The sequence below is a fragment of the Podarcis gaigeae genome, assembly GCF_964106915.1.
Source record: "Podarcis gaigeae genome assembly, chromosome: Z".
NCBI lineage: Eukaryota > Metazoa > Chordata > Lepidosauria > Squamata > Lacertidae > Podarcis > Podarcis gaigeae.
Window position 1 is genome coordinate 26,119,312 of NC_139691.1, and position 27,550 is coordinate 26,146,861.

Sequence of the window (27,550 nt, forward strand, 5' to 3'; positions counted from 1 at the left end):
TTGGCCCTCTTGATGTTGCCCGACTACAATTCCCATCATCACTGACAATTGTCTATGTTTGACTCAGGTTCATGGGAGAGTTAAAGTCTGAGAACATCTAGAGGGCAACAGGTTAGCCACCTTTGGATGAAGTGGTCAAAATCCAAAGAAAAAGACAGGTCGAGAACTTTGGATGGGTGCACAAAATAAAACTGTGTGTGGGTTATAGCATTGTGTGACTTTCGCTGCCTTGTTTCCAACGCTTAATAAATGGTGTGCACTACAAATGCTTTTGATATGTGAATCTGTAGAAATTAGAACATTCAAATCCCCGCACCCACAGCCAAACTTCATTGCTGGGAGAGCTGTCATGTCTTAAAACCCTGCAGGTGGGCAGCATTAACATCAACAAGACAAGTTTCTTGAAGACAAGATTAAATCAAATGACTGCATATGATATAAAATATAAATTTGAAGTTGGTAACCTTGTTTGTCCACCCTGCCACATTTCAGGATGGAATGTGCAACAAGTACAGTAATTTGCTGTTAATCTATCTGATCTAAATGCTGTGGACTATCTAAAATAATAATAATTGTAAAAATGGTTTCATCATTCTTCCAGGAGTGAGATAAGGAATTTTACTCATCATCTAATTGTTGTAATGTCCTTATATGATGGTTAGATTAGTGCCAGGGAGTGGCAGGGAGCTGGCTTTCAGAGATGAAAGATTCATATGCACAAGTTTTAAGCTTTCCATTTTCTTTTCTTTTCTTTTTAAAGTGTGGTTTCGAGCAATGCTGTTGCCACATGAGCCAGCCCCTTTTACAGTGGTTTTATCCCCTAGAATTTCACCAAGCCCTGTGTGTTTTGACATCCATGTTAACTGTCCATGCTTCTTAAAACAAAGGGCAAATTCCTCACATATCTCTAGTTCCTTTCATTCCAAAGTGCTATGCCAGAGCTCATTTTTGCTCTCAATTAAGAGGAGGTAAGGAGCGCTTGCCAACCTCTGCTAATTTGACAATCCATGAATGAGATCTCATGTAATTGCAAGTTATCTGCATTCCTGCTGGCCTAGAGCTATCCCTCCACATCTCTGATGTTGCTTAGGGCATTTGATCCCGCCTGAGTTTGATCCTCGCGGGTGGCACGAGGACTGCAGGCTCAGGCAGTGGAGATCAGCCACAGTGAACACACTTGGCGCCTGCCCCATTCTTTCAGGGGGGAGGGGTGACCCTACCCACTCATTTCTTGGGAAGGAAAAAGTGTATGTGTAATGCTTCATCCCCATCCCCCACCGCCCACCCCAATTAAACAGCGCTGCTAGACTTGGCAGGGGTGCATGGTGGGATTTCACTCACTTGCCACTTTCCCCTGACAGTGTAAAAAGCAAAACAGGGGGCTGTTTTGTTTTGTGTCCCCTTCCCCCACTGCCTGAGGCATCAGTTTGCAAATGTTAAATTCTGCATAAGCCTGGACAGTGTTTCCAAATGGTTGGGGTGGGGGGCAAGGACTGCAGCTCAGTGGCAGAGCACAAGCTCCGCATAGAAAAGTTCCCAGGTTCAATCCCTCTGGCCTCTTCAGGTAGGGCTGGGAGAGATACCTGCCTGAAGTCATTTGAGGCCACTGTCAGTCTGTGGCAACGGCATCTGACTTGGTATAGGTCAGCTTGCAATGTCCCTAAGGAATGTAATTTTGAATATATGCTTCTATTTTTATTTGTGCTCTAAAGCAAATTAATAAAATAGAATTTTCCCACACCCACCTCAGTGCTGTGTATGCGCATGCAGCCTTTCTCAACCTGTGGGTCCCCAGAGGTTGTTGAATTACAGCTCCCATCACCATTAGCTAGCAAGGCCAGAGCTCAGGGATGATGGGAGTTGTAGTCCAACAACCTCTGGGGACCCACAGGTTGAGAACCACTGCGAAGTTTATGCTTACCCAATGAGACTCCCTTTTGCTTTCCTCTCCTCCCCCATGCAGCCCCTCACAAATCCACCAGATCTGCTTCAGAGGGCTGGGGGAACCCTCTGGAGCAGATTGGGTGGGTTTGCAAGGTACTGCAGGGGCATGGGGCAGCCAGCAAAAGGAAATCCACTCATGCAGCACTGGGTATTACTTGTCTGCCTATCTACACACACATGCTATATAATTGTGTGTCCATAGGTAATGTATATTACACTGTACATTGCTGAGTAATGACATTGATAGAGGGGTCATTGCGCTCATGTCCTGCTTGGTGGGCTTCCTGTAAGCACCCATTTAGCCACCATGGAAAATGGGATTCTAGCTACTGCCTGCATTTTTGCTGATGTTGTGTCCATATCACAATAATTTACAAATCTTCTGGAAGACTCTTTTTCCTGTGGGCCAGATGTCACAGCTAAGACTCAGTAGGACTACTTGTGAGTGAATTATCATGTTTGCATCTTTATGGCAAAACAGACTTGAGATAATAATTAAATATACATTTTCCCATAAATAAATAAATAAATCTATGCACATTCAACCTGGGAGAAAGCCTTATTGAGCACAGTGAGAGTTCTACTTCTGAGTAATGGGTAGGATTGCAATGTTAACTACTACACTATTACAGCAACTGGAAACACTTTGAACTTTGTGGGGAAAGCTCTGCGAATGTCTGTACTGAAACTTATTTAGTGCAGTTATCTCAAAGATTATATTTTAATTGTTTTTTCCACAGTAAAAAAAACAAACCCAGGGGGTCACTGGAATGTATAGTAACTTCTGGTTTTGAGCTAGGCAAACACTACTGTAAACAACAGCAAAAATGAAACAAAACCCTAAAGCCCTGGGAGGTTCGTTAATTACACACAAGCCATTTTGACATGAAAAAGGAACCAAATATGACAGTGCTTCCCTTTTGTTCCAGGTTGTGTTCCCAAGATGCATATTAAAATCAGATGGTGGTGTCGTTTTTTAAAAAAAGTTCTTCACTTGAACTATATAAGATATACACAGAATCATTTGGTAGCACAAATACAGTGGTACCTCAGGTTACATATGCTTCAGGTTACAGACTCCACTAACCCAGAAATAGTGCTTCAGGTTAAGAACTTTGCTTCAGGATGAGAACAGGAATCATGCTCTGGTAGCACGGCAGCAGCAGTAGGCCCCATTAGCTAAAGTGGTGCTTCAGGTTAAGAACAGTTTCAGGTTAAGAACGGATCTCCGGAACGAATTAAGTACTTAACCCGAGGTACCACTGTATAAGATTGGTATAGGCAGTGACATTCAGCACAAAACCCATAAATGGGTATATAAATAAATGAGTCAGACGATTTGTCCATGTAGCCCAATTTTGTCTACTGAGTAGACTCTACCCTGACTACCAGTGGCTCGCCAGGATTTCAGACAGGGGTCTTTCACATCCCTACCTTGAAATGCAGGGGACTGAAACCTGTACACAACCTGTACACAAACAAAGCGCTCTCTCTCTCTCTCTCTCTCTCTCTCTCTCTGATATGATATGATACTTGAGTCTACCCATCGCAACACATTTCTGCTGTTAGCTCACGCCTTGAGGATGCTTGTAAGTCGCTGGGTAACTTGCGGCAGCCCTGAACAGATGCTGGTTTGTCAACAGCCTTGTTAACTCCCCACAGAGGTGCTTAGAACTACAGCAAGTTGTCCCTCTAGTTGATTTGGGGGTCACCCCTGGTTCTAGTGCAAGTCAAGTAACCCCCACCTCCCTCGTTCTCTTAGATTTAGGCAGGTGGCTAGGGCAGCTCAGAAGAGCCCTTGCACAGTGTGCATGTGTGCAATGGTAGAGGCCTGGCTGGAAAGCTTGCTGCTGGTACATGGGAGACAGATTGAAGAAAAGGAAATACGAATTGGCCCCATCCCGTATTTTGACCAATCGCAGCTAGGAGCGGTTAGGAGTTAGGTGGAGTTAGCTTCTGTTTTGACTTGAAATGTTCATTTTGGGCTTCTCTGAATTACATAAAGGCAAGAAACAGGCGGGGGGAGCCAACCTGCAATGGCGCCCACCTGAGACGTGTCAGAACTGTGCTCTAGTGCGCTGCAGCTGAAAGAAGGACTTGCCCAAGCTACAGTGGTACCTCGCAAGACGAATGCCTCGTAAGACGAAAAACTCGCAAGACGAAAGAGTTTTTCATTTTTTGAGTTGCTTCGCAAGACGAATTTCCCTATGGGCTTGCTTCGCAAGACGAAAATGTCTTGCAAGTTTGTTTCCTTTTTCTTAAAACTGTTAATACCCAGGGAATCCGTGCTTCACAAGACGAAAAAACTCACAGAACAAAAAAACTCGCAGAACGAATTAATTTCGTCTTGCGAGGTACCACTGTATAAGGTTCCATCAGGCTGTGAGACAGATGGGACTTCCACCACCGAAGAGGGCCTCTCCACTGGCTTTGCTGGAAGGCCAGCGCTTTTGACTGCTCTTATAAAAAAGAAAATGTCCATTGTTTCTGTTCACTACAGGATCCCTGTAGTTTTGAGAGGAATAGAGGTTGTCGAACACCCATCAGTAAACTTGACAAACTACAGTTCCCAGGATTCCTTGGGGGGGGGGAGCCATGACTCCTCAAAGTGGTATGATACTGCTTTAAATGTATAGTGCAGATGGGGCCTCAGTTAAGGAAGCAAATTTTGCCATGTGCTTAGCTGACATTTTAGGGGTTCCTCATATAATAAATGTAAACAATGTGCAAATGAAAAATGCAGAAGGGCTGGCCACTTAGGTTTTGTTGTCCATGGTTTAACCAGTTTCTTTCTATTCTACGGTGGAAAGTGTTGTTGCCAGCCATCTTCAAAAGGATTTAAATGAAATTCATAAGAATTAGATTATCATGGTTTAATCACATTACGAGGGAGATTAGCAACATTTCGCTGGGTCTTTGTGCTGCTGGAGCCACCCCAGGATACTGGGATAAATCTTCCAAGCAGTATTAAGATCTCTCTTGTAGTGTGCAAAGTAAAACAGAGGTTTCACTCATTTTTTCTCTTTCTTAGGATTAGAACACAGGACCTACACTTAATCCCTCCATTGTAGAACTCTTGAAACTAACGGTAATCAGATTTGGATACGACCTTCACAATCATTCCTCAGTGTTGCATTATTATATACGAACGTAAGAAAGCCTCTTTAGGATGAGATCAAAGACCCATCTAGCCTAACATCCCTCAGGGTGATCTGAGTCCCCATCAGCAGTACAAAATGAAAGCAGTATCATACCACTTTGAAAAGTCATGTCTTACCCCAAAGCATCCTGAGAACTGCATTTTGCTAAGGGTGCTGAGAGTTTGTTAGCATGCCCTTCAGAGAGTTACAATTCCCAGAATTCCCTGGGAAAGGAGGTTGACGGTTACATTACTCTCAGAAATGCACCCTTTGGTGACTCCCACTCCTGCTCTGAATCAGAGGCCTCAGAGGGAAGCATGATGGTAAGGGAAAAGGGTTTGGTAAGGTCTGAGGGGAGGGGCTGGGTGAAAGAGGGTTCGGCTTCTACTAACTACACATTTTCACAGCTTGCCCCCACTGCCCTCCCTCTTTAGTACATCTCTTTCTCTTTCTTTCTTTCTCTCTCTCTCCTTCTCTGTCTCTATATGGTTATTTTCATTAATAATACATAAAGAAGCAAAAAAAAAAAAGTCATATCAGAAACATCAACAACAAAAATAATTTTGAGCTTACTTGTATCTATTGATGCAAAAAACAGAGGGAGTGTTAAGGCTCGTCCACACTTCCACTAGTCAGCAGTAAACAGTAGGCAATTCAGCAGTAAACAGCAGTAAACCGGGGGGCGGGGGGGGGGCAGGCAAATGAAAAACATCATATACCCATGCCTAGAAAGCACTGAACAAGCAGAAGTGTGGATGAGCCCTGAGAGAAAGGGTTTTGCAGAAATTTATAGGCAATAAATTTATTAAGGTGCAAGCTTTTTCTTTGGCCCTTCATCATACGTGTTAAGTGTGCAAGTGTGCATTAATTAGCTTGTGTCAGCAGTAAGGTTGTCTTGCTAATTGGTCACTGTAACTATTTTGCTTTCATGTAAGCATCACCATCAAAGCTTTTTTTGTGTGTGCATTTCATTATCCTGTAAACCCTTGTCTCTCATCCATGCATGTATACTGCATATGCTTGCCAGTCCAGAATTACACATGATGCATCTGATGAAGTGGACTATGGTGCACAAAAGCTTATGACATAATGAATTTGTTAATCTTTAAAGTGCTACAAAAGTCTTGGTTGGTTTATTAACAAGAGCAGAGGGCTATTCTGCTTATACACAACCAATGTTATCAAACTTATTCAAAATAAAGGAAAATAAGCATTTCACTCTATTACTCTAATCCAGTTTAAAACATTTCCAGTCTCCTTAGAAATTATTAACACTCTGCGCTTCTTATCATAACCACATAACTCCTGTGAGTTTATGAAGTACAGCTGGACCCCACACTTCAATATACCATTCTCTTAGCCTTGGAATTTCCAGGATTTAGTATGCACACTCCTGACAGAATGTCCTTTGAGTGATGTGTTGCAAAGGGGCAAGATCCTCTGCTGTGATCCACAGAAGACAAGGCACATCAGTCTTCTAGCTGGGCAGCATACATTTCATGCTGAAAAATCAGAGGTAACTTGTGTTTAGGTATGTGTTTCAGATCCAGATGTATCGGTTGCAGTCCAGTTGCTTGGTAATTGAAAGCTGCAACTGATAAAAGCTGCAGAAGTTAAAACAGCAGAATCATAGAATTGTTGAGTTAGAAAGGATCCCAAGGGTCATCTATTCCAACCGTGTGCAATGTAGGAGTCTCAACTTGATCATGTAACAACTCCCATCATCATCCCTGTCCATTGACAAGGACTAGGCCCAATATTACAGCCACTACACCACAATGACTTTTTGTGTTCTTGGGCCTGAGAGCCATCTCTGTGTTCTGCCTTGTTCTGAAATGATCTTCTAGGGTGTGGGACAGGACCTTTTTGATTGTGGCACCTACACTTTGGAATAGCCTACCTAAGGTACCGGTAACTTTCCTTGTTAGCTCTTCAGCATTTTAGCAAACAGATGAAACCCTTTTTGTTGTAATAATTGGTTTTTATATAATCTGCATTTCTTTTAGTAGGGCGACTTCCTGCTCTTTGGGGTTTAATGTGTAGGGTTTTGTCACTGAACTGTTCTCTGGCTTTATTTAAAATTGTAATTTTTTGCATTTAAATTGCTCCAACCCTTGAAGTTTATAGCAGAAATGCAATTCAGGGATTAGCTTTTTAGTAACAACAACAACAACAACAACAACAACAACAACAACAACATGATAATTCTTTTTTTAAATTTTGTGGTGCAGTTTAAAAAACCACACATAACATGAACTAACTTTGGCACCATCTGCCTTTCCATAATTTCCCCCCCTGTTAAGACAACTCATGTGGCCTGCCATTTCCACAAACCAAAGTAGCAAGGCCTTTCATGTCTACTTTGGAAACAACTTTGAGTACACCCTGCATTATTCATATAGCTGTTGTTTCTTCCCCAGCTGTTAAAGGGCTTTGAGCACTGGTCAAGCTTACCACAATTTTCACATACACAAATACACATACTGTAATGGGAAAAAGGGGCTGCTCGTGCGTAAGCGTTTAAATCCTCCAAGCTTTACCATCAGTTCCTAAACTTTCCCAGTCCGAGGAGCCATGGGTGCGTGGCTACCTCAGTCGCTGGCAGAATCCGTCAGTGGGCGTTTCCGGAATTTACGCCAACATAAGAGTTCCTTGACGGAAACTCTTCTTCTGGATTCTCTGCGTGACAGTTTCCTCCGTGGAGTGGGCGTCCCCAGCGGAGGTCCTGAGCCCTCCCCGCTGTTCTCACTGGAAACATCTTGGAGCCATTCCTCCAATTGAGTTTCTGCAGGAACTCTCCCTCTCCCCCTACTGGTTCCTTCCTCCGCATCCGAAGCTCTCCTAGCCTCCTTGAGCCCTTCCACCACCTGACTCTCCGATGGCAGTTCCCTGACACATACATACTTGCAAACAATAGCAAGTGAGTTACACAAATGTGACCTCTTGTGAAATGGAACGTTAGTCTTTTTTTTGTTTTTTTAAAAAAGGTTTGTTTCAGCTAGTTACTTTTGCTTTGGTGGGGAGGGGGGAGAAGAAGCCCAGGGGCCCAAATCTGGAATGTGCTCCTGATATGGATCGGGGGCCTACACCAACTTCTGCTAAAAATCCACCCCAATATATTTTTTTTATCCCAGAGGTACTGTTTTCAGTAAACAGCATCTTTGTGACCAAAGAAAAGTCAAGCAAGATTTTTCTGGCAGGAATCCTTTGGGTGCAGATGAACAAGCAGGTTGCAATGGTGTAAAAGCTTAATTGGTCCCCTGACAGCTTGTGGGCCCTCAGGAGATGCCCATTCATGCTGACACTTGATGCTGCCCCATAACTATCTTTGTTTAACTTATACCCATTAGATCTTATCCTTCCCTCAAGAGCAGCATCAGGGACCATGCCTTTGTCCTTTTCTGCATATCAGCCCTTCAGATAGCTGAAGAGTGCTTCATGTCGACACTTGCACCCCATCATCTCTTCTCAAGGCTAAACAGATCCACTTCTCTTAACCATATCCCTTATCATCTCTGTTTCCCTTCTCTGGTACCCAGAACCGAACATTGCGCTCCAGATGAGTTGTACTCCTCCTTCAGTCGTTTCCTGTTGGATGCTTTTGGGGGGTGCTTTTTGTCAAGGCAGGTGCTTGTTTGCAAACTCTTAAGATGGATTTCCTCCCCTTCCTCCTAGGGTCAACCAGGACCAATTGGGAACCAAGGACGGATGGGTGTTCCAGGGTTTACTGGGCCAGAAGGCTTGAGGGGGCCAAAGGGAGAGAGAGGGAGCACAGGTGCCCCAGGTACAGCTGGACTGAAGGGAGATAAGGTAAGTTTATCCATTCCTCTGAGCTTTCTGAATCCTTAAAGACAGCCCTGTTTTTACTTACTTACTGCTGGAATAATGGCAAAGTGCTGTCTTGTTCATGCCCTGTAGAAGTATGGTGTACACATAGAGCAGTATCAAAATCACTGAAGATCACAATTACCTAGCACATAATACAAATTTGGCTATTTCATATGGCTTCATTATGAATTGGGCACCATAATCCCAAAAAAGTTCTTTTTGGTTTAGATTAAAACTTGAGCCATGAACACCTGTTCCTGTCATCACCACCATTTGGTTCTTTATATCCTGCAGTGGTTTAGTGTCAGGGACCCTGGCAAATGTAATTACTAAAGATCCAGGTGTCCTGGGGAAATCACAGTTCCCAGCGTCCACAGCACTTGGGACAATGTCATTGCAGCATATTGGAAACCAGTGAGAGGGAGATTTTGCAGAAAGCCTCCAGGAGGCAAGACAACTTTTCTACTGCTGCTTCTAGAAGGAACATGTGGTGAAAGGGTACTGAAGCTCATGGGTTTTAGGAGGTAGGCATTGTCTTTGGACTTCCAGTGATGTTATTGGGAGTGTTCCAGGTCCAAATTTTGAAACTGGCCTCCGAAAATGTTTATTAGACCTGTGCAGGTTTGTATATATGTGGTGGAGCCAGGTAATTCTAGTTTTGTCTCCATCCTCCTTACTGCTGAATTTGACAAAGGCAGCAAAGGAGGACAATGACAGGCAGTGCTACTCCCTAGGCTGGTTGTAAGTTAGCTGGATGAGGGCAGAGTGTAGTTGGTGGGGCAATGGTCCATTTGCCCTGAATACTAGCCTCCACTGTTTTAAAAAAGAAGAAGAGCGGAAGATATTCAGAGATCATTCTGCAAAATGACTCCCCCCCCTCGGGAGGTGATGGAAAAGAAAGTTCTCAGGGGGGTAGACCTCTTCCGATAAATTTTGGCTCAGTTCTAGCCAAGTAACTATTCCCCAGCCTCCCATTTGCTTATGGAAATACTTTTAAAATATGGCCAAGAGAGCAATTTGGCAAACAGCTCTGCGGAGTAATATCATTTAATCAGAAAGAATGGAGGGCAAGGCACAGAAGCCAAGAAGAGGCAAAGCTCACAAACTGGTGCTTGAAGGAGAATTTAATTGGCCGCTCACTGTGTTTGAACAAAGTGTGCTGGTTCTAATCCTTTGTATACCAAAACTCTGAAATGGCACCTTTTGATTCAAGAGAATCTACCCGAAGAAAGACATTTTGTTGAAATGTGTTAGGCAGAGTATTTGTACCAATAAATTCTCCTTCAGCCATCAGTCTGAAGTTTCTATTTTTGAATTCCTTCTTTCACTACAGCTGGGCTAGGGAACCTTTTGCAGTATATCGGCTTCATAAGGAACCTCTCAGGAAGCACATCACAGTGGGTCTTGCCCGGCCAGATCAAGGTGGCTGGGGACCCTGGTGCAGTTTCCCAAATAGAGTCCCCCCCACACACAAAAAAAGGGATGCACCAGAAAATACTTTTTGAGATGTCTTAAATTGACTGTAAGGGACGCGGGTCACGCTGTGGGTTAAACCACAGAGCCTAGGACTTACCGATCAGAAGGTTGGCGGTTCAAATCCCCGCGACAGGGTGAGCTCCCAATTGCTCGGTCCCTGCTCCTGCCAACCTAGCAGTTCAAAAGCACGTCAAAGTGCAAGTAGATCAATAGGTACCACTCCGGCGGGAAGGTAAACGGCGTTTCCGTGCGCTGCTCTGGTTCGCCAGAAGCGGCTTAGTCATGCTGGCCACATGACCCGGAAGCTGTACGCCGGCTCCCTCGGCCAATAAAGCGAGATGAGCGCCACAATCCCAGAGTCGGCCACGACTGGACCTAATGGTCAGCGGTCCCTTTACCTTTTTATATGCTGCTTGATTGTCCGGGGGCGGGGAGGGGGTGGACGTCTGAAAGTGGTTTAGAAAGAAACAATGAAATTATCAATAGAAACAGTTGAAATCAGCTTAAATAGTTCAAACAGTTTAGAACATTCAAAGATAAACTAGAAACAGGTTAGAACTTGTCAACGTTCGACATATCCAGGGATACTTACCTGAACAGAAATGTTTTTCGCAGGTTCTGAAAAGAGTTCAGTGAAGGTGCCTGGCTGGTGTCAGTAAGCAGGGAGTTCCACAGTGACCACAGTCGGCCATGACTGGACCTAATGGTCAGGGGTCCCTTTACCTTTACCTTAAATTGACCGTAATCATTAAGCTTTCATTTACTACAAAAAATATTCAGAGCATTTCATGTCTCTTGGCCAAACACAAACAATTTAGGTGGTCTTAGTAAACAACAACACCATTGAAAATACTCAGAGCATATGCAGTTTTGTATTTTAAACTCACAATTCATCGTTTTCACTCACTTCTTAACTTAAGAAAGAATATTGACAAGCTGGAATGTGTTCAGAGGAGGGCAACCAAGATGATCAGGGTTCTTTCTAGTTTAAAAGAGTTTTGCTTTTTGTTTTTTGCAAAAGGAGGGAGGTCCTAAAATATACATTTCAGGTGTTTAAGAAAAGGGTAAATAGACAAATAGATCAGTTGATCACCTGTGACTAGTCCATCTTTATTCTAAACTACCATAAATTGCTAACAGAGTTCAGATCTATGGATCAGATGAAACATCAACTGCCTCTTTTTAATCCTTTCAGGGCCCAATGGGAGTCCCGGGATTTCCAGGAATATCCGGAGTTCCTGTAAGTCTCTCTGTGTTTTAAAAAATTAAGTATAAAGTTTTGAAATAATGCTGCTGTTTGTATTGTTTTGCTTTTCCCATGCCCCCAGAAAATGCATAGTCATTTATCTGACCTAAAAAGCAGGCTGCATCTCATCATATTTCCCGTAAACTGTGTATAGGCAAGTCACTGTTGTATAATTCAGGTAAGTAATATAATAAGCACACAGGATTAATAAATGCAATCATTACTGTTAAACATCAATAAACCATAAGCCGAATGAATCTGCTTCCCAGTTCCACCTTTCTTATATTTCACATGGAGAAACTGGCTAGTACCAATTTACTTTTTTTTGTTAATGCCGTGAACACAGACAGTTCCCAATGCTTGAAAAAATGTGGTACGGTTTCCAGTGCAGTCCCATTCCAATCTGTGTGAGGACTGGATGTGATTGCTACAGAACACTTATGGGTTCCTTTAAGGGAACTGGAAAGCCTTTGCACAGTGGGAGTCCTTGCAGGAGGGAAAGGGCCACCAAAGGTCGTGTAGGAAATGTTGACCGCCAGGTAAGTTTCTGTCTTTCCGTGTTGATGCAGCTGGACCGATGAAATCTCTTGGCAGCAGCCGCTGCAACCGCCTGTGTTTATGAACTGTTAACCACAGATGTACGGGAGAAGCAGCCCTCTAAAAACCCCCCACCCTGCAGCATGTGTTTAGTTTTTCCCATGGAACAAGGTTCAGTAGTTTGGAAAGCGAGATGCAAGGTTTATACCATTTCAGCTGAATATACAAGGCTTGCTAAATGGAAACAACACAATGAAATAGTGCATGGAATGGCTTCTATCAGTTCTGTTTAAAAGTGTTTGGGGGCAGGGGAGGAACCTCAGGCTATTTTAAAGGCAAGATCTGGAACTCACCAGAGGGGCCCCCCCTCCAGCTCTCATAATATACAGAGCTGCTTATTAAATTGGGCTAGCGTTCATCCTTGAGTGAATCTATCCCCCCTTTTTTTTCAATGTTTATTCAGTTCCTCTGGAAAAGTTTAGAAGGCAGGCCATTCCCAGGCACTGTGTTAGAAAAAGGTGTCACTGTGTCATCCGTAACACCCGCTATTGTAATCTCTTTAATCTGAATTGATAGAGCAGGAACACTTGGTATAGTGATTTGTATCCAATGTAGCGCTGAGGGCACCACACTTGCTTTTGCCCTACGGCTTTGATGTTAGCCTTAAACTTTTATACTTGTAAGTTTTTTTATATGTATAATTGTAAGTCACATTATGTAGTAAGCATACATTTAACAACAGCAGTAAGAGGGAAGAGACCATGCCATTTCAGGGAGGGAATCCACTTTTGAACACAACAGGGCTTTAAATTTTGTTTATCATTTCTCAACTGCATAAGTCTGTGATTTTCTTCACCTGAAATCTGGCACTGTGTAGTCCATTCTACCATCTCATTCTGCTGCTCTGCAGCTATATAGTGCCCAAATGAGCAGGCTTAATGCAAAGTATGAATTGACCTATAGCAATGACAGGTACAATTTGAGCTCATCATTTCTGTAAGCTCCATCTCAAATCAAGAAAGCTACTCCAGGCTGTTTATAACATTGTAGAAGCTGGAGAGAATGTAGCCCACAAACAGTCTGTAGTATTATCTAGTTATCTACTTGTGGGTAGGAGCTGCTGGCCTTTATTTGCAAACACATATAATTATCATTTCCACTGAATGAGCTTGTCCCTAGAGATATCTGCAGCCTTCTGGCTGTAAATCTAAATACATAAAGATATGTATAAAGAATTGCACGTGATTGCTTTGAATAGTCACAGTTCAGTGTTTATATTTTATTACTGTATGGTGTGTTGACACAAGATACTTTACTCCTAAACCGCATACGAGAGATTACAATAGCAGACTCTCCTGCTTTTAAAGGGAGTAGCTTTTAAACAGAGAGGAAGCTGGGCAGGGGCAGGGGATGTACCAAGAACTGCAAATCAGGAGTTTCCACCAGTGTGGGCTAATTTTCCCAATAATCCTTTAGTGGGACCTTTGCCAACTCCTAATTTCATTTTATTTTATTGTTGTTGCTGCCAGCACAGTTTGAACTGCTGCAGTTTATACATTAAATGCATTAGCCAGACAATACCTTCTGGAGAGTGTGAAACAAAGAAAATATCTTTTAAAACCACACAGCTACTTGGGGGGCATTTCACACACAGCCCCGCCATACATCTCTGCGATGATTGAGATTGGGGGAAAGCTCCTCCCAGTTTGAAAAGCAGCCCACCCACAAATCAGCACTGTATAGTTGGAAGTGGCTTATTTGTATACAAGGTTGTATCTCAAATAGCACCATGTTAAAGTCACCTAGTAGTGTGCTTGTTCTGCCAGCGGAACCTTGTTCTGCAAGATCTAAGCAGGTTGCCAGTAACTTTGTATTGTTTTATTTATTTATTTCATAAAATTTATATGCGGCTTAGGAACGTGGGTGGTGCTGTGGGTTAAACCACAGAGCCTAGGACTTGCCTATCAGATGGTTGGCGGTTCGAATCCCTGCGACGGGGTGAGCTCCTATTGCTCGGTCCCTGCTCCTGCCAACCTAGCAGTTTGGAAGCACGTCAAAGTGCAAGTAGATAAATAGGTACCACTCTGGCAGGAAGGTAAACGGCGTTTCCATGCGCAGCTCTGGTTTGCCAGAAGTGGCTTAGTCATGCTGGCCACATGACCTGGAAGCTGTACGCCGGCTCCCTCGGCCAATAAAGCGAGATGAGCGCCACAACCCCAGAGCCGGCCACGACTGGACCTAATGGTCAGCGGTCCCTTTACCTTTTTATATGCTGCTTGATTGTCCGGGGGCGGGGAGGGGGTGGACGTCTGAAAGTGGTTTAGAAAGAAACAATGAAATTATCAATAGAAACAGTTGAAATCAGCTTAAATAGTTCAAACAGTTTAGAACGTTCAAAGATAAACTAGAAACAGGTTAGAACTTGTCAACGTTCGACATATCCAGGGATACTTACCTGAACAGAAATGTTTTTCGCAGGTTCTGAAAAGAGTTCAGTGAAGGTGCCTGGCTGGTGTCAGTAAGCAGGGAGTTCCACAGTGAAATATCTATTTCTTGCAGAAGCATTGGAATCTTTTGTTGTGCAATGTTAGAACTCACCTTCACACTGGCAGAGAACATTGGCTATATCCTCTATTAGATCCCTTCCTCTGACAGTGGGCTCCCTTGGGTTTACCTGGCAGTAGTAGGCAGCAACAGCACTTTAGGTACATTTGTGGGAGTTGGAGTTCAACAACATCTTTAGGACCACAGGCTCCCCACCACTGCTTTGCAAAATCAGCCTATCTCTGATGTGGCCAACATTGTGCCCACTAGTGGTTCTTGGACTCCCATCAGCCCTGGCCAGCCCCAGGGCTGATGGGCGTTGTAGTCCAAAAACATCTAGAGGATTGGCTACCTCTGGGATGTGGTATACTTTATTTATCAGTGATGTCTGTCAGACAATGCAAAAACCTTGAATAAGCTCTGCCTCTCAGTTCTTGAGAGTTTGATATGGTGGTTTTGGTTCATACAATACTGAGAGAGTAACCCAGATTAAGTAGGACCCTTCAGAATTACGTGCCCTTTACAGTGAGGATCCAGAGGTGCTCATTTTTTTAAAGCTGCAGCTGCTGCCATCTAGCGTCACAATTCTCTTCAGAGCAATAATAGCCCTTAGGAAAGAGCACAGAGATAAACCCATCAGTCCTTCTTTTCCATGTTCGAATGTTGTCTTAGGGTATCCCCAGACTGGCATAATTTTGCAGGAGGGATTAAAGGAGCATGCAGAGATATTTAGGTGCATGCAATTAAAAGTGGATTAAAATGCTCTGTCAACCAAGTGCAACAAATCCACTTTTAAAAAGGAGTGGAGTACAGCAGACTTGCAACTTGCACACATTTAACTTGCACAACCACAGCTTTACATGCTTGGTGATAGGCCAGCAGACATAGAACAAATTAAACACACACAGAGTGGAAAGAGCTTTTCAAGCTCTTCACCTTGCTTACCAAGCTCTGGGAAGGTCCCGTAAGGGCTTTAGAGGCCTCTGCAAAATCTCCTAGGGCCATCTGAGATCCGCCAAAGGTTTCCAGAGCCCGAGCAAGACCTTCCCAGAGCCCAATAAGTCAGGAAGAGAGCTTTAAAAGTTCTTTCCACACTGGGCTTGCCTGCCACAGAAAGAGCTTTTATGTTCCTCACCTTGCATGAGGCATGCCTACTTTGAAAAGTTATGGATGGTCACATGAGGAAAGCTCCGGGGTTGTTTTGACTGTACATGATTTTGGCTTTACATGCTTACCCTTCCCAATCTAATCTCAAGTGAAGATTAATAATTTCATAAAATGTACATTTTCTATAAAAAACAAAACAGGTGATTGGATATCCTCACATATTCTATCTTGCGCCTTAAAGCGGGCACCTGAGGAGGAGACTTTTCAGTTTTCAGTGGCACTGGAACTGTGAGTCAAATGCAACCAGCCTCTGAATGTGGAGGCTTCATACCATATTTGGAAACTTAAGCTAGTGCAGAATTCAGCGGCCATATTGCTCACTGGGGCAAGATGGTTTGAGCATATTACACCAGTCCTGGTCTAACTGCACTGGCTGCTGATTAGTTTCCAGGACCAATTCAAAGTGCTGGTTTTGACCTATAAAGCCTTAAGTGGCTCAGGACCACAATACCTCAAGAACCGCCTCTCCCCATATAAACTGACCCAGACTGTGCATTCATCATCTGAGGCCCTTCTTCATGTGCCTCCTCCTTGTGAGGTTGGGAGGGTAGGGAACTACTGAAAACCATCCCCAGGGTGTTCTCCATGATCGACTTGAGACATGCAGAATGAGGCAGCCCTTAAAGCATCCAGAGGTTGGGGAGTTCTGATGATGTATAAATAATAATTACCCATCCTGAGAGCTTTTGTGTTCATTTCCATGTAGACTGCAGATCTGCAAGTGTGTTCCTTTGTTTTCTCCAGTGCACTTGCTATTGCAAATGCATGATAAAGAACACAGTAAGTGTATTACCACTGGGTTCTGAGTTAGCGCACGTAGGTCATTATTGTTCAGCTATGCTTTTGTTAACTATTTTATTTTTGTCTATTTGGCTAAATCAATTTTTTTTATTAGTTTTGATAAACTGATTCCTCTTACAGCAACTGTTTACATCATTGTACATTTTTTTAAAGTCCAAAGATGTTTGCAAAATGATAATCTTAATGCACTATTTTCCTTTTCTCTCTTTGCACAGGGACATCCTGGTCAGCCAGGACACAGAGGCTTGCCTGGCCTGGATGGCTGTAATGGCACTATTGGAAGTCCTGGGGTTCCAGGACCAGATGGATTTCCTGGCGTGCAAGGTCCCCCGGTAATTCATTGTACTGCCTTACGTTAAGTAGGGCTGCCATATGTCTAAACTTTCCCGGACAAAGCCGGGATTCAGCCGTCGGAAACAGCACCCTGGCGGAAATAGTTTTAATGCACCCAGGTGGAAATCCAGACATATGGCAGCCCATGTCAGAAGTGTAGATTTTGATGTACAGTGGGTCGGGTTGCGAACATGATCCGTGTGGGATGCACATTCACAACCTGCAGCGTCTGCAACCCACAGCAGCGCATTTGCACACACGCGGGTTGCAATTTGGCTCTTCTGCGCATGTGCGACCGCTGAAACCCGGAGTTAAACCAATCCGGTACATCCGGGTTTTGGCGGTCTGCAACCCGAAAAAACGCAACCTGAAGTGTCTGTAACCTGAGATATAACTGTATTTCCTTTTCACTCTTTGAAATATGGCAACCCTATGTTTGGAGAGTTGGGAAGGCATTCTGTCCAAAACTATGGAAAGCCACTGTCATTTGGAATAGGCAGTCATGGGTTACAGGGAGCAGTGGTGTGGTATAAGGTAGTTTTGCAGATAAGTCGGGGGGGGACTTTTTTGAGCCTGAAAGCCGCTTGCCCCTGCTGGCAACCTTTCTGAAGGTGGGTGAAGTCAGATGCAAATGTGGGGAAAGTGATGGATATAACTGCTACCTTCCTAGCATGGAGTGCATCCCATCTCATGTATAGTTCAGAGGTTTCTATACACACACACACACCACACACATACCTTGCTCATCTTGCTCATCTCTCCAGCACTTCCCAGGCAAACAAGAGGCACTGTCCCAGTCCAAGAACATATTCAGACCTGTTAAAAGCACTCAAGGAGGTTGTGGCCTTGGGAGAGTTCTGGGAGGTACAAGGTGAACAATTGGATCCTGCTTATATCCATTTGCTTTTTGGTACTGGTTTCAAGAACGTTCATGTTTTTGCTTTCTACCCCTGCCCCTTGTTTTTTTTTTTTTTTAAGAGAAACAAACATGCTTGACTGGTTGGATTTTTTGTTTATATGTGTCTATATAGGGTGACCCTGGACCAAAGGGGCCAAAAGGCGAGCCTTCTTTTGCCCAGGGAGTTTTTAAGGGAATGAAGGTAAGATATGTTCAAACAAGGGAGAAATGGAAGCATGCATAATACTTTCTGCAGCCTTCTCAAACCTGGCACCCTCCAGATATTTTGCACTATGACTGCGCTGACTGGGGCTGATGGGAGCTGTAGTTCAAAGCATCCAAAAGGCATCAGGGACTCAGCTATACAGCTGCAAATACAATGTTTTAAGTGTGTTGTAAAGTGTATTATACAAATGTGACACGAGATGGTGATGGTGAGCCATGAGAAATTTAATATATTTTTCAAACCTTTTTTTAAAAAAATAATTCACAATGTTTTTTTATATGTGTCTAGATTCCACCCAGGCTGAGGAAAGCTGGTCCAAGACATTTCATTTTGTTGCTTGTGTTATGGTTGGGGCGGGGGGCATTTTCTGCAAGTGACTGCAATCAACTGTTTACAATTTTCATACCTGTTTATATCGCTCATGCATACAGGGCATAAATGAATAGAAATGTATATTTTATTTTTGACATTTTAAAATAATTTTGCCTCTATCTGGGGCTTAATCGTGGATTTTTATTTCTGAATGTTTATCTGAGCCAGTAAGGTAGATGTTTCACTCAGTAATGTTGCATCTTAGCATGTAGGTAATAGTTAACCAGTTGTTGTGATAATGGTAGTAAGAGTAGTAGTATCATTATCATCATCTGCATTAAAGCATTTGTTTGAATATTTAATTTCGGCTTCATCAAAGGCTATTGTTGTTGTTTAGGGAGAAAGAGGTCGTTCCGGATTGGATGGTGCAGTTGTAAGTTTGTTTTCCATACACTCTCATTTCTGATAAAAGCTTTGAATCTTGACAAGCAGCTCCTTAAGAGAACCAAAATGCATCTTTGTGTTATTTATGTTTGCTGTCCTGGGATTGTGCTGTTATTTGAAATGCTGAATACAGATATCATCATCCCAAAGCCCATGAGCATTTCTGGATGGTGTGGGATCAATTCTCATACTATGTCTGCTTTTATAGCTGCACACCAAGTTCTAGTTGCTCATACCACACGTGGAGTACTGCCTATGTTAAGGCTGATGGCATGTGCTGAACTCCGCTTGCACATATTTTTAGTGCACTGTTGTGATCCTTAGTTTTCTTCTTGGGACCACCCATGAAAGAGCATGCAAGAGATTCAAGCTCACCAAATTCTGCTCACGCCATTGATCTGCAAATAACTGCTGCACTGTATGACAACGGCAGGTGGATCTGGTGTACACAATGGACTAGTACACACAGAACAATCTCAGCTTAATGAACCATGGTTCTTAATTGAGGACAAGTGGCATGCCCACTTGCTCCCTCCTTTCCTCACACATTGGTTTTGATGCTCCAGTTGTGGTTTCGTGTTCCATCCATTACAGAATCAAATCCCGGTTTCGCATTCTAGTTCGTAAACTGAGATTAAGCCACAGTTTCTCAGTTCACATGTAATGTGAAACTATTGTTTCCACTATCCACAGTAGAAGCAGCCCAAGAGATGCACAAGGGAAGGGAGGAGTAACAGCAAACTGCATTGGCACTATTTCTGTTCTCACAATTTTAAAGATGAGGTCACTATTTCTGAACCAGCAAAGCAGCTACCATAACAAATAAGTAGGAATAACCATTCCCTAAAATGGGAAGGATTATTCTCCACTAATTTGCCTGCATATGATTTTTTGTGCACAAGGGAATAATACATGCATATATGGCTCGTTATTCTCTACCTAAAAAGCCTATGATATTGCAAGTTATATTCCCTAATGTTTCTTTTTCCAGGGACCTAAAGGTTTCCCTGGCCCTACTGGTCCTATTGGCCCAGGTGGGCTACCTGGCTTTCCGGTAAGTCACTCTTTCTGTTTGCCCTCCTTGCCATTAATTATAATGTTTCCTGCTATAGTCATTTTGCTATATTCATTTTTTTTTGTCAGTTGTGCAGAGCTATATTTTTGTTACTAATGTTGGTAGCTTAAATTTTTAGGTGTCATTTTTAATAGCAGTCCATAATGTTAAAATAGTTTCTTTGAGAAAACACACAAGTGCAGTTAATGAATGACTGATCGTGGAAATGAAGCCCCTCCCTCCTTTCCCAGAGACAATGCAGCAATTCATCATTGAGGCCGAAATCCTAAGTGCACTTAACTAGAGTTTAGTTGTATTGCTGCTCTTTGAACCTGTGAATGGTTTATATTTTCTATGGAGCAGAGTAACCAAAGTGATGCCCTCCAGATGTTGTTGGACTCAGCTGTGCTTCAGTGGTTCTGCTCCTATCTCCAGGGCTGCTTTGGTGCCATGGAAGTTGCCCTGTGGTCATCCCAGAGGGCTCCGTCTCTTCCCCTAGGCTAAAATCTGTATGGCGTTACTGGGAGCTGTCATGAGGAGACTTGGAAGGAAGTGTCATCAATATGCAGATTACACCCATCTCTGTCTCTCTGGTCCACCTGAATTGGGAAAGGTGGTTGAGGTGTTAGACTGCTGCATGGAGGTGGGGATGGGCTGAGTTTGAGCCCAGTAAACTGAAGCTGAATCATGAAAAAACAGAAGTATTAATGTGTCCCAGGTCCTCACTTTGCAGAGGTGATGAAACAGCCTATTCTGGACAGGGTTGCACTCCCATGGATGCAGCAGCTCTGCAGTTTGTGGTTGCTCCTGGATTGAACACTGTCACTGAGGTCTAGGAATACCTTTTTCCAGCTATGACTGGTTCACCATCCTTATTGGGGAGGAGATGCTTTGGCTTTGGACGCACACACCAGTATTTAAAAGTTAGGGCAACATCTAGTGGCATGGGTGAGTGGGGAGGAAAGAGGCCGTTTCACTTCCCACCAGAGTTAGGGAAGAGATGTGTCATCTGATCTCACCCGTTCATTCTCTCTGCTTCTGTGCTTACATTTGCAGCATACTCTGCAGTAAACAATTGTTAATTTTTGGATAAGACAGACATTTCTTTTTGTGCCTGTCTTTGCTTCTTCTTTTTCTGTTTTCATGCCCATGCCTTTAAAAAAATTGACATCCCAGCCAAGTGTAAATTCCTATATGTAATTTTTTTGATTTTCTTTTTTTACATTTAGGGGCCACCAGGTCCACCTGGCCCCCCAGGTCCTGTGGTAAGTATGTTTGATTATTGCCTTGATTCTTGGATTTTAGACATTTCCATTCATTAGATAAGTAACGTTGTTGTTGTCTTTCCTTGCATCCTTTAAGCAACATCAAAGCTTTCGAATCAAATATGGTTGTCTAGTTTCAGGCATGCTTGGAGGAAACTATTACATATACTTATCTGGATCCATTTCAACCTGGCATCAGGCCTGGGCATGGTACTGAAACTGCCTTGGTCATCCTGGTTGATGGCATTTGCTGGGAGAGAGATGCAGGAAGTTCAATTTTGCTTGTTCTCCTTAATCTCTCAGAGATTTTTGATACTGTTGACATGGAGTCTCTGGTGGTACTGTGTTTCAGTAGTTCTGCTCCTTCATCCAGGGCCGTTTCCAGAAAGCAGTCAAAATAAGCTACTATTCAGTGCCATGAGAACTTTTCTGTGGTGTCCTGTAGGTTCCATCTTCTCCCCATGCTATTTAAGATATATAGAAAGCCACTGGGAGCTGTTATCTTGAGTGTCAGCAATTTGTGGACGACACCCATCTCTAACTCTCTGTTCCATCTAAATCAGGAGAAGTCATGGAGGTGCTAGGCAGGTGTTTGGAGCAGTGGGCCTGGATGTGGGCCAAGAAATTGAAACTGAACCCTGTAAAGGCAAAGGTGTTTTGTGTTCTAAGTTCTCAAGTCCAAGAGGTGTGAAGATGGCTTGTACCGTGGAAGGAGCAGGTTCATAGCTTGGAGGTGCTCCTGGATCCAGCATTGTCACTAGAGACCAAGTGGCTTCATTGGCTAGAAGTGTATATTTCTAGTTCTGGCTGGCTTGCCAGCTTTGCTCCTTATGGCCAGAAATGACTTTGCCACTGTAATCTACGCTCTGGTAGCTTTCAGATTGGATAATGGCAATGCTGCTCTTGAAGATGACTCAGAAACTTCAGCTGGTCCAATATGCAGCGGCCAGATTACTGTCTGGGAATGCCTTTGGGACTCCTATAACCCCTGTTTTGAAACAGCTATACTAGGCCCCCATCAGGTGTTAAGACCAGTAGAGGGGGGCCTCTTTGTAGTTCTACAGCTCCCAGAAGCTCAAGGGGTGGCAGCCCAGGACAAGGCATTCTCCATGGCCTTTGACACCTGAGATATGTGTTTTCAGGACCCAATCAATTCCTGTTTCTGCCATTTCTTTTAAATGGTTTTAGCTCTGAATTTTAAACCCATCCTGCAACCTGCTAGTGAAGGGAGGTAATAAATAAATGTAATAACAAGAGCACTGTGCATTAGTTATTTTACGAGATTTCTTGATTTGTGTTTTTTTGCTCATTTCCCTACAAATCTGAAACAGGTTTATTTTTCATAATACATTGCTTATTTGGTTTTGGTTTTCAACAGGGTAACAGTGGCCTAGTTTTCCAAGGAGAAAAAGGAGCAAAGGCAAGTTCAATTTATTTTGGCTTTGCCATGTGTTGATATTTGGAAATGCGCTTAGGCATCCTGCTAATGGTTATCCCAGCCATTTAATCCCCAGTGAGGAACCTCATTTGATTCATCAAACGAAAGGAGTTACTCAGGAGCAAATGTGTCAACAACCCTAACCATTTCCAGTGTTTGGTCTTGAAGCCCTAGAGAGCTACTGCGAGTCAGATCAAATACTACTGGAATCAGGGGCGGAGGAAGGGGTGTGTGGTGGGTGCAGGCCGCCCCTGGTGTCACCACTGAGAGGGGTGACAAAATGCCGGGTGGCACTCACCGCAGTGCCTGCAGCACGCCTGAGCCCCACATCTCTCCTGGGAGAGGCATGGTGGCTTGGGTGCACGCAGGCTCCGTGCTGCCCAAACGGTCCACCTGCTGCTTTCCCCCCAGCTGTAGGGCAGCTGAGTGGGAGGAGGCAGGCAGACCCCGGAGGCCCCATAGTGCACCCCGCCCCTATGACCTTCCAAGGAAAACCCAAATTGCCATTTACTCCAGTTGAGTGCTAAAGGGCGGATGGAACTCCCCGGGGGGGAAAGCAACAGGACCAGAGGAAATATGGATAAGCCCTGAGTCAGAGTAGCGATCCATTCAACTCAGGTCCCACTATACATTCAAAACAGTTCCCCTCAAAACTCTTAATTCAAGCTTCATTTGACTGAAATTTGGTTTGTATAGCAGCTGTTCTGGAGAGACTGACCCCATTGCTATCTTTCCCCCTGAATATGATGAATAGAAAGTCAGATCCAAAGTTGTACTCCACTGAATCCTCTTTCCTTGATGAAGCAGCCTTAAGAATACAGGGAAGGGCTGCTGCTGAGTGGCAGAGCAGCTGCTTTTAATGAAGAAGGTCTTCATTTCAGTCCCCGGGCATCTGCAGGTCAGGGCTGGGGAAAGGCCCTCTGCCTGATACCTTGGGCAGCTGCTGCCAGTCATTGTAGAAATGCTGAGCTAGAGGGATGAAGGACCTGACTCATTATAAGGCAACTTCCTATGTTTGGTCAGCTGGGTTGAGCCAAGGGTTCAGTCTAGTCCAGCACCCTCTTCCTACAGTGGCCAACCAAATGCCTGTTGAGTGCAGAAGCTTTCCTTTGCTATCTTTCCCAGCAACTTGCAATTCAGGCTGCTATCCTGTACCCACGGGGCTCTTTACCAAACCAAATTTCGGGTGGACTTTTCTCACCTAGAATATCTACCAGTGTTCATAACCAACAACACCCACTCAGCCCCATGCACTCAGCATGTCTTTTGACAACTGATGTGTGATTCCAGCTTCTGGGATTTCCAAGCTTTTTTCTCTCTTTTGGCTTTAAAACCCCTTGAATGTGCTTTACCCATGCAAGGTATACATTCTGAATTGCCTCATGCATAATCTTTTCCCCCAATAGGGAGATGTTGGGCTTCCAGGGCCCGCTGGTCCTCCACCTTCTACAGGGATCCAGGAATTCATGGGATTCCCCAAAGGACAGCAAGGAGCTAAGGTTTGTCTTTAACTTTGGAATCTCCCATCCCATGTTTAGTGTGAAATTGGGAGAACCCACTGATCTTTTGGTAGATTGGTTCTCTGGCTTGGCCAGATGATGTCGATGCTTTGAGTTGTGGCAGAAGTCAGGCCAAGCCAAGCCTGAAAGTTTTGTTATAGGAATTCTAAGGTCTCAAATATAGAATAAATGTTCATAATTGTACAAGGCAAACACACATACATAAGTATAGTGTCTGAAATAGTAAGGAGAGCAATCCTGAAGCCATTATGACTCTCCCAAATGGACCCCCAATATTTATCTGCATGGAGAAAGGAAATGAGAAAAGCTTTTCAATTGTCTTGCACCTCCCTTCAAATACAGTCTGGCAAGTATCTGTTAAGCTGAGCAAACTATTAATATGTGTAAGAGATTCAGGAACTAAAGTATTTACCATCTCAAAGGAATATCCAGGCTACCCAGAAAATACAATCAAGTAAGGCATTATCAGGTATCCTGTCAGACAGGAAAGAAGCAACACTCTCAAATTTCTGCTGGAGACCGCCTCCTTCTTTGATGTATGTATGATGTTTTTGGGGCCTAGTCTTGGGCTACAGGGTAGACAATTTCAAAAGTCTTTATAGGGGCTTGCACACCGTTGTTCTGGGTCTCTCCAACCTCCTTGCAAGGAGGGGAGAGAATTCTGTTGCAACAGAAAATTTAATACCTGCCTTGTGCATGCATTAATCAAAATGCAAACTCAGAAGAGATGGTCTATTTACCTTTTTCCACCTCTTGGTTCTTTATTGAACTGATGCACTGAGAAATCCTTGATTCAGCACTATTTCGGCACACTGTCTTGTGATAACTGGCAGGAATTTGCTTAGAGGTTAGAAGCATCCTTTTGACCTTTTGTTCCCCAGGGAAAAAGCCAAGATAACAATGTGTCTCATGCCCCTAAGGTGATTAAAAATATTTATCAGCCTGCTTTGAAATTAGTTATTCAAGGAGGGCAGAGACAATTGAGGCCAGTTATTGCGGATGCTCGATATTTATTCAACTCTGTGAATGATTAACTCACTTGGTCTGATTTCCAGAAGCCTTGATCAATGATTTCCAACACTGTTTTCCCACCACCACCAAGGTGACCTAAGCATTTTGGAACATTTTTTTCTGGTTGTTTGCTTGTTGCTGAGAACTTAAGCTTTCCCAGAAGAGGAAGCAGTCAAAAGGCTTCCCAAGGTTTTAATCATTAGTTTGGGAGCGTTGACATACCACAAGCTTCTATACAGAAACCCTCTGAATCGTGAAACTACAGTAACCCAGGTGGAAAATGTAATCTCTTAAGGAAGCAAATAAGGGCAGACAAATAGCAGCTTTCGGTTTTTATGATGCATGTTTCGCCAGTCATTATATTTTCAAGATGGGTTCATGTGTATTTGCTAAAACACAAGATGAAGTGACTGAGTATTTTTACAGATTATCTGGGATTAAATTGGGCCGTCTCAGCTGATTTGGTTAGGCAAGATGGGGCTAGTTTTTTAGTTAATGCTAAACCAGAGCTAAATGTTATGGGCGCAAATCTAGGTTATCCTCAGGTTCATGTACTCCTTCCTTTTCCAGTGCCACAAGCAAGGAGTTTGGAACTTTTGCTTCCATTTTAGATTAATTACTGCTTGCTTGTCATCCACACCCACCAAACTGCTCTTAATGTTAGCAAGCCAACTTCAAAGGATGGTTTAAAATGCTGACTTGTTACAACAAACCATAAGATTAAACACAGTTTATGGCAGTATTTCCCAAACTTGGGTCTCCAGGCTGTTTCTGAACTACAACTCCTATCATCCCTGGCTAGCAGGACCAGTGGTCAGGGGATGATGGGAATTGTAGTCCAGAAACAGCTGGAGACCCAAGTTTGGGAAACACTGGATTAGGGTTTGAATGTTCTAAAATGGTTCCCATTTCCTTGGAATTGCCAGTATTTTCTATAAATCCTCTCGCGTCTTTTTTCAGGGTGTTCCTGGTCCTGAAGGCTTTCCTGGTCCTCCTGGGTTTCCTGGTCCTCCAGTAAGTTTGTTTATGCCATGGCACAAGAGTTTGCTATGTTCCCACTCCTCTAGTTCTTTTAATACAAAGAGCTTATAAAGAAGGCATAAAGTCATTGGGGAGGGGGGTGATCTGCGTTTATCCAGACGTTGTTGGACTCCCAACTCCCAACAGCCACAGCTGGCATGGCTTCTGGTCAAGAATGGTGTGAGTTGCAGTCCAACAACATTTGGATGTTTCAGATGTTTTATACAGTGGTATAAAATAAGTGAGGTGCAAGAGCCACTTCCCTACATTATCTCTTTGAAGTACTTTGAAGTGCATCTACATGATGCAATCTCCTGTTGCTGCTCTCCAGCAGCTGAGCACTGACTTGCTAGTCTTCCCCTTCTCCCCACTTTCTTGGGTGGCCATGATCAAGTTCCACAGACATTAAAACTTAGTAAATCTGATTCCATATAATCTATAAGGACTAAACATTTTAGGAAATTTTACAACCCCTTTACAGTCCAGTATAAATATTTTAGGAAAATTTACAGCCTCTTTAACAGTCTAAGGAACACTAAGGAATAAATATTTTAGGAAAGTTTTGAAGCATGAGATAAATTATCTGAATTGCATCAGTGTTATGAGCTTTCCTACTTACTATCCCCAAAGACAAATATTCTTTTTGGCTTCTTGGGTTTGTGGTAGTAAACATGATCTATGTTTTGTTGAAGAAGGGAAATGCTCTTTTTTCACACATCCCATTTTTCAGACCAAAGAGTCATGCAGAATGCATGTGGGCATTCCATATGTTCAAGAGCTCTTCCCTTTGCTTGTATGAGCCACAGATAATGCCAGATATATGCATGGGACCCTTGCTGCATACTGTGATGCGGCTGTATGCTCAGCTGTGCTCCTGAAACATTAGGTAATGGAGCAGGAAGTCAATGATTTGCAAGGGTTTTGTATGACCAAGTTACCTGAGCCATAGCAGCACTGGTGAGAGAGGACAGCTGAAAGCTTTTCACCCTTTCTTGAAAAACTATGTCACAGCCATCCAGTAAAGTGGAATGTTGGAAGATTCATTAGAGACCAAAAAGAGAGAGTAATTCTTCACACAGTGCAAACAATGGAATTCATTTCCACAAGAGGTATGATGGCCACCAATTTGGATGGCTTTAAAAGAGCGTTAGACAAATGGAGGAAAAGGCTGTCAATGGCTACTAGCCATCATGGGTACAGTTTGTTCTGCCTCTGTGTTGGAAGAAGTATGCCTTGCTAATACCAGTTGCTGGTAATCGCAAGTGGGGAAAGGGCTCTTGCACTCAGATAAGATATATGGGAGGTAGAGCTTCCTGTATTGCTTAGCTCCCTTGCTGTACAGCAGA

The 27,550-nt window shown here is 43.4% G+C and overlaps 1 protein-coding gene across 6 annotated transcripts in view; it reads left to right on the top strand.

Annotated features, from left to right (window-relative positions):
* Positions 1-27,550, top strand: part of COL4A6 (collagen type IV alpha 6 chain) — a 173,224-nt gene that overhangs the window by 90,829 nt on the left and 54,845 nt on the right. For 3 of the 6 annotated variants that reach the window (XM_083722019.1, XM_083722018.1, XM_083722022.1), the window contains exons 5-14: positions 8,760-8,894; positions 11,584-11,628; positions 16,899-17,015; positions 18,048-18,116; positions 18,850-18,885; positions 19,888-19,950; positions 21,180-21,215; positions 22,594-22,639; positions 24,064-24,152; positions 26,145-26,198. In XM_083722019.1, coding sequence (XP_083578145.1) covers positions 8,760-8,894; positions 11,584-11,628; positions 16,899-17,015; positions 18,048-18,116; positions 18,850-18,885; positions 19,888-19,950; positions 21,180-21,215; positions 22,594-22,639; positions 24,064-24,152; positions 26,145-26,198 — 690 coding nt within the window. Of the gene's footprint in view, positions 1-8,759; positions 8,895-11,583; positions 11,629-16,898; positions 17,016-18,047; positions 18,117-18,849; positions 18,886-19,887; positions 19,951-21,179; positions 21,216-22,593; positions 22,640-24,059; positions 24,153-26,144; positions 26,199-27,550 lie in introns of all 6 variants that reach the window. The other 3 variants (XM_083722021.1, XM_083722020.1, XM_083722023.1) reach the window with 1 other exon arrangement.